We start from the raw sequence: 10977 nt of genomic DNA on the forward strand, positions 1-10977 counted from the left end.
TGCCCCTCCCCTCCCAAACCCCGTCACACTCCAGAAACTCTGAAATTTTGGCAGAGGCCTCCATTTCACAGGGTTTGTCCGGGTCTCTCACAGTCCCACCCCACCCTCCCAACCCTTTAACAAAAAAGCCACCATAATCAGTCCCACAGTACCTCCTTTATAAAAACAAGGCTTTTTTTTTTAATTTATTTTTCCTCTGTTCCTCCCACTCCCCTAAGCAAAGTCAAGTGCCACTGAGGATGTCACTGTGCCACAGCCCTCCACTGGCCTCTTTCCACAGTCACCATGGATCCGAGTCCGACACAGCGGGCTGAGCCCACTGCCTCGGGACAACAAATTTAACCCCCTCCCCAAGCAGCAGCCCTGACTTGCCCTTCCATGCCATGCCAGGGCACAGGGGCCCAGCAGGGCACCCCGGCAGCAAGGAATGCCAGCCTCGGGCCCCCTCTCTGCACTGGAAATCCAGCCCCACAAAGCCAGCAACACGCACAAAGAAACAGCTCTGGGCACAGCGATGCCACCAAAACTGGCATGACGTGCTCCAGCCACCACCCTGCAGCCCTCCCCAGGGCTAATGGCAATTGCAGACGACCCCCAGCTCCTGGAAACAAGGGTACAAAAACATGCCCCTCAATAGCCTAATGTTTGAAGCCTTTTTCTGACTGAAAACAGATCCTTGCCATGTGACCGGCTCTTCCTCGGTTTAAAGAGCCCTTGTTTGTATGGTGAATTAGTCAATTAATTACTGTAACAGTCGCTTGTCTGGCTGCTTGAAAATTACCTAATTTCTTAGCCATCTTGCCCGTTCACCCCCCGCCCCGCCGCATGCTGAAGCAATTACAGCCGAGCCCCTGCCAGGCCGACCAGGGCAGCGCATGGCAGCTCCCCAGGACCCCCACAGCCCCCTCTGAACGCTCTCTGCTGCCTGCCCGCCTTTAAACTGCTCCCCTTTTGCAGGAAATCTCAAAAAGTCAACAATTTGGGTGCGAGCAGAGCATCCTGTAGCGGGCAGGGGAGTGAGGCGTGCTAAGCCGCAGGCACAAGTTGGGGCAATCCTCAGTTATAATGGAGGTGGTGGGAAGGGGTTCTTTAAAGCTATTTTTGGCAGGTGGCAGAGAGCAGTGAGTGGTACATCCATCCCAGAACTTCCTTCTGACTCCTCTGAGAGCAGGCAAGATATTTGATTTCATGAGGAGTTCCAGGCACTGCTGGGATAAAAGCTTTCCTGAGCCTGAGCTCTCCCTCTGACATTATACCTGTACCTTAAAATGTATGGGACGGAAAAAAAAGAAAAGACAGACGCAATGCAATTCAGCAAGGAGCTCCGCTTCACAACTAAAAGTTCAGTGCTGCTCATATTATAGCACAGTCTAGAACTTCCAAAGGTACAAATCAAGCTGGAAAGAGCATTAAAATGCTTACACTTGTTAATTCACACCCAACTGAGCATCTTTTAAAAGGCACATGAGAAGGATATTTAGGTCCATCCTCCACTATTCTGGGTCAGCTCTGGTTAAGCAGCTCCAGCATCGATCATGGCCCAACAACTGGTCAAAACCTTCTCTGACCTAAGTGCAATTTTCCTATATCAGCCTCCTGTCATGTCAGAAGTGGTTCTCTCACCTCATTTTCTTTCTTGGCTCCCAAGCACCAGTTGCCAATGCAGAGGAGACAGCCAAGCTTGGTATTTGTCTGGGATTTCCCTCTCATCTTTCCCCTCCTCCACATAAAGGAACAAAAATGTACACAAAAAAAAGCCCCAAAACAAAACAGCCAGGGTCAAGAAATTTAAACTTTCAAGTCTTTCTCCTCCCCAGGCCTCCCCTTTGATGACACAAACCTGCTGCCTCTTGATGCTGAGGCAGAGGAGGAGGGGGGCCACCCGTATAAAATATTTACAGTCCAGTTGCCAGGCTGGTGTCAAGCTGAAATGGAGCCTGCTCAAAAATAACACAGCTCTCCAGAGCTTTCAGTGAAAGGCACTTTAGAAAATAAAAGGTGAGTTGTTCGGAGAGGAATTTTAGTACAGTTACTACTTCTTTGTTACAAAATGGCTTGAAAAACCCAAGAGTCAAGCAACCATCACTTTCATGGATCCCATGATCCATACGACCCGAGGAAACCCCAGAAAGAACCACAGGGCTTATGTCACAGCAGCACCCTCCAACCCCATCTATCAAAAAAGGTGTGACAAAGGACAGACCCCAGAGTGTTATCATTTGAGGGAGCTGCCAAAGTGGATGAGAGAAAGTGATGTCCCGTGCTAGCCCCCACCACCTGAGCCTCCGTCAGCGCAGAACTACTATTTCAGAGCACGTGAGTTCATAGGGTTTCATCCCACACAGACTTAAGCTTTTATGGAAAAACAGCTTCTCAAAGACACACAGAAAAAAACCCAAACAACTGCCTAAATCCAGGAAGAGAGAAAAGTGTAGGGTAAATACAGCTATTACTTTATCACAATCTCAGTAACACAAAACAGAGCATCCAGATAAGCTACGAAGTTTACAGCCTTTGGTTTGCAGGCATTTTCTTAAAAACAAGGTAAAATGAAAGGTTTTCAATATATATCATGCTCATTACTCACATACAGAGACACACACAGAGCTTTGAGCTTCATCTGTAACGCTCAGGAATCACAGGCACCGTGTTTGAAGCATCATGGGAGGTTTCAGGTCTTATCAATGCATCTATTATTCGGGGCAATCTCTCTCCCTGAGGGTGACTTGGTTTGCCCAGCACAGCGTGCACAGCAAAACACTGACTTGCTCTTAAGACATGCCAGAGCATGATGCTTACTTCATGAATGTTTGTAAAGTGCTTAAAAAAAACCCCAACAAAACTCAAAAAGGAGATGCTCTGGCAGTACAGATGTGGTTCTCTTTGTGAAATGCAGTTTATTTCAGCGGTCTGTGGTTTAGCTATTATGCAAAAGGAACTAAGATTGGTGGATAGGGCTTTTAATAGAGCTTCTCCCTCACACTTTCCAGAGCCTGCCTTCCAGGCTCCACTCCAGCCTCCCTTTTCTGAACTGCTCCCTTTGCCTCCTACTCACTCCTCTGCTCTCTCCCTTTTCCCTAACCCTGCCCTTCTGACACAGCAAGCAGCTCTTATCTGTACCATTACTTTACAGGCTGCACTGCTTACCTCCCCTGAACCCTGACATCTTTTTTTAGCAGGGCTATGCACTTTGCACGAGCGAGCTCTCGACCTGAGGAATCAGAAGCCACACATTCAGGTTTCGCATGCTGCTCCCTCAAGTCACATGCCTCCAGGCACTTCCACAAATAAAAGCTACTGCTAAGCCACAATCATGTCAGGATAATTCTAAAGTCTCATGGGATCAGGGCTGCAATTCTCTTCTTTAAGCAGAGTAATTTAAGGCTTTCCTCAGTTTAAAGAGAAGTTGAGAAAACAGATCCTACAGACCTGGATCACTTTCTCTCCCCTCCCTGACTGCTCTCTAGGACCATCACCACGAACTGATTTCGGACCACTGCGGTCACTCCTGATGCATATTGCTCATATAATCAAGATCTGCAGGGTAAGCAGGGGAGCATGGGGCAATGAGGCCAAGGGGGAGATGCTACATTAATCCCCCTATGGTCTAATCGTGCAGGCACGAGCCAGGCAGAACTCCCACCGCAGCACACCCTTTTGCCCATTTAAGAATCACAGGATCCGGCCCCTCCACAAGTCCCTGAGCCAACATTTAATCAAAACAGACAGAGGACAAGAGAAAATGCATGATATACACAGAGCGCAGCATTGTTTCTGAAAGGAAATGTTTTTACAGTTTCCCATGAGGCATCAGTAGCTCTTCAAACAGAACCCAAACCTCAACTATGCCAGCGATTCAACATTCAAACGCGAGCTCATTACCTCAACCCACCACTTGCAATTTTAGTTACTTTCATTTTTCAAAACCCAAAATCAGAGCTCCGGGAATCACTGTGAAGAGCTGACAAGCACAGCCCCTCTGCGAGTGTAACTGCTGAGCATTTACACAAACCAGGAGCCAGGAAATCCTGCGATTCCCCAAACGAGGTTTCTTTCACCAGCAAGGAGGGGGGGGTCTGGCACAGCCACTCAGACCCTCACCAGCTCCTTCTCTTCTACTACAAGGAAGACAGCTCTGCTGTTTTAGCCTCTCCTAGCAAACTTCAGGCAGAACTTGTCCTGGTTCCAAAAAGAGCACAAACGTCTGAGAGAGGAGGAGACACAGTTAAGTGCTTTGTTATCCACTACACTACACCTTTGTTTCCTGGGAGATTTGGGTTAGGCTGGCATCAGGTATCACCATCCCAGCTGTTCTGCCTTGCTTCAGGGATAGCTCTGCTGTTTTAGCCTCTCCTAGCAAACTTCAGGCAGAACTTGTCCTGGTTCCAAAAAGAGCACAAACGTCTGAGAGAGGAGGAGACACAGTTAAGTGCTTTGTTATCCACTACACTACACCTTTGTTTCCTGGGAGATTTGGGTTAGGCTGGCATCAGGTATCACCATCCCAGCTGTTCTGCCTTGCTTCAGGGTTATCCTTTCAGCAAGGAGCTTTGTGTGTGTGTTCAGGTGTGTTAGCTGAACTGCTCCCTCAAAGCATTGCACAAGACCGAGGGAGACAAACTCCAATGATTTCCAATAACAGTTATGCAGTTTTAATTGGGATGCTGTGTTCTGCTAATTGATTTGTTTAAACAGAAACCCACCAAAAAACAACACAGATACAACATGGAGAAGAAAATCCTCCACACCAAGCCGGATCTGCTCATTCAAGTCAGCTAAGGGAAGGTAACGTCTTAGGAAACTATATACAATTTCCTTGCGGACCACAAGCTGCACGGCAAAACACAATTAAAACCTTTGAAAGAATACTTACACTTCCTGCAGGTTCGACAGCTCTGCAAAGGCAGAAGGATCAATCTCGGACAACTTGTTGTAGCTCAGGTTTCTGTTAAGACAAATGACAGTAGGCTCAGCACACTGCAGTTACCGTGTTCAGCAAAAGTCATCTTAATTATTCCGGATTGCACTGGGAGGGAGGGTGGTGGCTGGTCTTTTTAACAAGAGCACTTAAAACATGGCAGAGCAGTATTTTTGCTGAATACATGAATGAGTGTAGTTCCATGATCAAAATGTTATCTAGCTCTCCCTAAGCTATTTTTCCTCTTTTGCATTAGTGTGGTTTTAATTTGTCTTTATATTACACAGTTACATTTATTATTCTTCTATTGGTTATTCACAACCACAAAACTAATCACAGATGAATAGGATATTTCCTGACAAATTAAAGTCTGAACTGAACCAATCAACAAACCTTCTGCTAAATATTTTATGGCTATAGTCACACAGTATTTTACACACCACTGTGCTACATACAAAAATATACACACACAGGTATGTACATAAAATATATTCCACATTTTCTAGTGAGGTTATTAGCATATCACTTTTTTATTTTTTAAATCAGTGGTTACAGCTTTCAGCCAGTGACATAGCAGTACACACTCTGGTCCTCAACAATCCCAACCAACACTTTTCAACTACCCAACACTCCGATTCTAGATCATATTCTAGCACTTCCCTATGAATGCTGAATTATCTGAAACAGCCTGATGGGAGAGCAGACCTGCCTTGCAGGACATCCCTGTTTGGAAATGCCAGCTAGAGCTCAGTGTGCCTCTGGAAGGACCCCATAGCAAACAGCAAAGTAATGCAAATTAAGTGCCAATCCCAAAAATTACAAGCAAAAGCTTTCCCGTGCTCGGCCATAGCGTCATCCGGTGTGACAACGGAGTCTCCTCTCCAAGGCATGCACCATCAGCACATCGCACAGGACAGGTCAAACCTGCAGCTAGGGACTTACTGGGAGAGCACAGATCAATTAAGACTAAGTGACTAACCATGCAGAAATTAATGAACGGCCTAATTAAGACGATGTATGCAGTGCTGGCATATTCCTGTGTGTAATCTAAAGAGAGAGGAGGAAAATTGATGGGTGGTAGCAGAAAAGCAACCACAATAAGTTGCAAGGAAATTGTGAGGGGACCTACTTTAATTTTACCCCGCTCCACACCCTGCTCTAGGATATTATCCTGGGTAAAATTCAACCCTCCTGTCTCTTCTGCAGGGAGGTTACACCCTCTTACTGCACCCGAAAGATTCACGGCTTGATTTTAGATAAGTCCTCAAACATTCAGCTGCTTATTCAAACCACCAAGCCAGTCCGACTAGAAAACTGGCTGATGATCTTCCCTGTGTTACGTATTTTCTTTGTTTTAAAGCTGTGCCAACAGAACCCAAGCAGATCTGGAGCCGTAACAGGTAAACAGGACCTAAAGTCACTGAGGCACCTACTGAACTTTTTACCTGTGCTACATGACCCAAGAGCCAAGGGACACAAAAAATAAAGGCAGCTGCCAGAATAACATAGAAGGAGGCCTCTCATTTGAGTTGCTCGTGCTAACCCACTGGGTACGTGGTAATGCAAAGAGAAATCCAGGCCCATAGCAACAAACACCGAGATCTGAAAGACTACAAAGCTTACCAACTTTACATGATTAGCAGGCAGCGATAAACACCTCTTCCAAGCTAAAAAGCAATTATTGATCACCTGTCCTCCTAGAACGCATTTATGGAAAGTCCACGCAGTGCTCCCCTGCGCGCAGGACCCACCCGATAGTTCTCACACACGCGCCGTTCTCCATCATTTCAGAGCAGGCAGCTCTGAGGACTGCATCTTGCCTGAAAGGTTGCATTTTTTGGCCAATACCTGCTGTGAAAGAAGGGTCTACAAATCGACAACACAGGCTAGCTCTTAACAGAATTCAGACCTGAAGCTATGCTAGAGTGTAAAACCTAACCAAGCATCTAGTTTTAAAATATACTGTCCTGTAAGCCCCTACTGTCTTTTAAAACACTCAAGAGACCTTTAAATCAATACCAGCGTACAGCAGATATCCATTTCAGTATGAACTCAAAGGCATTTATCTAAATAAAAGTCAAACTGCAGTTTAAACTCAGGAGTGCATTTGAAAGCCAAGTCCATATTCATAGCACAATTACGAATTAAAGTGCAATTTGCCCACAGATTACATTACTACTTTTTTTTTTTTTAAAAACAACCACACAGCAAGATCAGGTTGGAGCTTGTCCCTGTCTAATGTACAGGCAAAAAGAGAAAATACAACAGGTAATGTCCTACAGGCTCAACACAATAAAGATAAAGCCGATGAAGAAACACTAGTGACAAACTGCAAAGGGGAAATACAACCACGGTCACGACCGTGCATGAATCCATTTGTTTTCATGTGTTTCTATGCCTTCTACTGCTGCAAATCTTTCCATTTCTCAATGTATTTATCCTGAGAACTCTCCTCTGCAACAGCCTATGAGGCTTTTTTTACAGGCACCAAAACTGACCATCCCTACCCTTGTCAAAGGGATGAGATCCCTGGCTCAGTCAGTATTCGAGCATTAAGGGATGCTGACACAAAACTCACAAGTTCACAAGTAAAAAGGGTTTGATGGCCACAGTCTAACATCATCCAAAGTGACTTTTTGATTATTGCTGCCACTCAAGAAGTCTGAACACCAAAGTCACTGCACAAGTAGCTGTGTCTCCAGACAGCAGAGGCTTATTCTGCCTACTCCAGCAATAAGACTTCCCAATAGCTGCTGCAGGAATACAGATGAACTCCACCGTCTTGTTTGCCAAACTCTTCAGTTCTCCACAAGCTACCCACTGCCACTGCCAGCTAGCCACTCCCAATGCACAACACACTGCTCAAAAACCAGTGGGGAAATGAAAGCTAGAAATACAGAGTCAGTGCAAGATTTTAAATTAAATAGAAACACCAAAATAAACAGTTTACTCAATTTCTGAGACAGTATTTTAACTTACATTAAAATGCGCAAGAATTTCTAGCCTGAAGCATTAGCAATCAAAGGCTAAACTCGGATCCCCTCACTAGAGCGTCTTTGGCATGCTAGTCACAGCATTCAAACGGGAGAAAGAATTAACGTGCTCCAATAGATAGATCATTGGGACCGGGAGGCAGGAAACCTCCATCTATTCCTGGCTCTCCTAATCTCCTGCTGGGTGACCGGGTCATGTCACATCACCTCTTCAGAGCTTTTGTTTCCACAGCCACCCTTTGTCTGTCTTGTCTATTTAGACTGTAAATAAAATGGAGGTAGGTATTGTCTCGGTTTGCCCAACGATGATGAAATGAGGCCTCGATCTTGGCTGAGCTCCAGTAATGCAAATAAAGACGGGAACTCAAATCTTGAGGTCACGGGTGCATACGATGCTCTCCCACCACTAAGCACAGGTCCCAAACGTACGGCAACACATGGAGGCTGCGGTGCCGTAACATCCCCATCAGCTTGGCCTCTCCAAACTGAGCAGACCAGCAATGGGGGCTGGTTGGAGATGCCAAATTTGGGGACACAGCTGTCCCACTGCTGAAAACTGTCCCATTTCTGCTCTCCAGTAACACAGAAGATTTCCCTTCTCAAGAAGCCCCTCAGTCTGATGCCATGCTGTAGAGCAATGCTACTGAGGAAATGTTTCTGCCATCGGGATTCTAAAATGTCTTCTTCAAAGAAAAAAAGCTCTCAAAACCCAAAGCTGAAACCTTGTCCTTTCCCAAATGAGCACTTCCCTAAACCATCTGAGCCACCTCAGGCGCTGGGCATCTCTTCAAATCGGCAGTTTATAAAGCACAACCTACGGTGTTCTATGTCAGTCCCAAGAGACCACATCTCTGGTGTGCTGTCAGCTCATTCCCTCGCACCTGCATCTACACGTGGGGTTTAGCCAAGCCCGAGTGTGGGCACACCCATGGGATACCCATGCAGAAAGCAGACTGCCGACTGTCCTGCCCGCTCCTCTGCTGGGGTACATGATTCTGGTGACTTACTCATGGGAGAATATTTTGATCCAAGGCAACTGTGGAAAGGAAACAGAATTCAGACAACCAACAAAAATCCTGGACAAGAGCCTGGGATGTAAATTCAGGGAAGCATCCCACTAAGGTCAGAAGTTTCTACAGATATCAGAGGAAACAGAGCAGACCCACCAACCTGAGTGGCCCCTGATATTCAGACTGTTATTTTCTCTGTTGAATAGAAGCTGATCTGAAGCTGTAGGGGGTTTTTGAAACTTTATTTTGACTTACTGGCATGAGAAGCAGTCTGCACATTATTTATCCATTACATACTTCAAGTCTTCCTTGTGTTGGCTAATCCAACAATGTAGGGTTTTTCCCCTCCTGTCACTAAGATGTCAATGATCAGGAACCAAGAGTCTGTTAAACCAATATGGGGGAGGCCCTGGTCTGTCTATTCATCCATTCCAGTCTCTAAATAAGAAAGCAGTGTTTGCCTTTCGTTAGCATTGTGAAAATGGCGCTGTGGATCACTGAACATGGCAGAGACTGAACGGAAAGCCTAGTTAAGTAACCAGGTACACAGCCTACCTTGAAATCACCTCCCGAAAGTAATCATGCTGTCAGATGGAAGTACTGCTTGCCAGAGAGGAGGGATCAGAGTCAGCTCTTTGAACCATAAGATGCCAGTCCTGCCTCCTTAGGCAAGTTGCTGGGTGGACAGCGAGTACATGTAGAAGCTGTGGCTCTGCTTTGGGAATTTGACCAGTGTGGAGAAAGCCACCTCTTTTCAAAACAGGTGCCTGGATTGCTCACCAGACAAAGGAATAGAGACATACATGGCTCCTGGTCACCGCTCACCATATGATAGCCGAATTCTGTTCATCGAGGTGAAGGTTTCCGACCCTTACATCAAAATCATTTATCTGTCAGTGCAGAAGATTATGTCAAAAGCGTTTCTGCACCTTTTGATGACAGGCATTGGAGAAAAAGGAGGAAGGCTTGAAGTTCTGCCACTGCCAACTGTGGCTTTCATTAAACACTTTGTCAACCATTATCATAACACAACTTTTCATTGCTCCTGCACAAAAGGGAGCCGAGGGCCCAGAACAATCAAGCCCTGCAATAGAAATTCCTCTGGCTAATCTGTCGAAAGATAGCTGCCTAGTCCACAGCTTACTGAATAGGCACCATCCTCTTCCCACATGTTTGTAGATGGCTTTACAGCGCTGGAAGGGAGGCCCCACGCACACTTGATTGGGCATGAAAAGCATGGCTGCAGCTGAATTAACGGGGAGTGGGGGAGCTGGGGGAACAAGAGAGGGGACACATTGCCCGTTCTAAAAGTATACAGCTGTAGAGAGAAGAAAGCACACTGGAATTTCTCTTTTAAACAAGCTCCTGAGCTTGAGATGGCAGAGTCCTCCTAAGCAGTGACATACGAGGCTTAAGTCTGAGGCATAAAGTGATCAAAGAGACTGCAAGGATTCAGGCAGTTGTAAGGGCTGTAAGGACAGAAAGAAGCAGCTTTAAGTCTTTTTTTTCCTTCCTGTGCACAGGACAAGCCCAAAATCTATTCCCATGAGGCAAGAGCAGCCCAACAGCTACTGCAGCTAGCACCAGCTACCCACAGCTGCACTGCATGGCAACACCTTTCCCTTACAAGTTTGGTTTTGATTTTTTACAGGTCCCCCTAAAATGAATGGCCAGTAAATGAAGTTGCATAAGCCACCACAGGGATGAGAGTCAGAACGAGTTTTCCACATATTAGATGTGCAGTTCTCAATTACCTTCAGGAGGATTTCTTGCAGATTCTTTGAAGCGTCTGATGCATTGCCAAAAGCTGAAGCCTGACTTGGGGAAATCATTCACCCAACCCCACCACAGCCATTCCTGGGTTTCCTTTGAATCTGCCTCCTAAACTGACAGAAAACCACAGATTCTGATAGTCCTCAGCTTCCTCATCACTGACACCTCTATTCCACTGCTCCCAAGTTCAGCATAACAGGTCAGGAAGGACAAAGAACAGAAATACATCTTTGCTGAAAGATACACTGAAAGGCTCAGCACTCACGCTAGGTCTTGCGGTTCA

At 46.0% G+C, this 10977-nt stretch overlaps 1 protein-coding gene across 1 annotated transcript in view; it reads right to left on the bottom strand.

The window, feature by feature from the left end:
- LRIG1 (leucine-rich repeats and immunoglobulin-like domains 1) overlaps window positions 1–4945 on the bottom strand; it is a gene marked incomplete at its 5' end in the record, with an annotated part of 53026 nt that extends 48081 nt beyond the window's left edge. The window contains one exon of the mRNA XM_009868417.1: window positions 4874–4945. Coding sequence (XP_009866719.1) covers window positions 4874–4945 — 72 coding nt within the window. The remainder of the gene's footprint in view (window positions 1–4873) is intronic.
- Window positions 4946–10977: the final 6032 nt, after the last annotated feature.

Source organism: Apaloderma vittatum, unplaced genomic scaffold, assembly GCF_000703405.1.
Source record: "Apaloderma vittatum isolate BGI_N311 unplaced genomic scaffold, ASM70340v1 scaffold20584, whole genome shotgun sequence".
Classification (NCBI taxonomy): Eukaryota; Metazoa; Chordata; class Aves; order Trogoniformes; family Trogonidae; genus Apaloderma; species Apaloderma vittatum.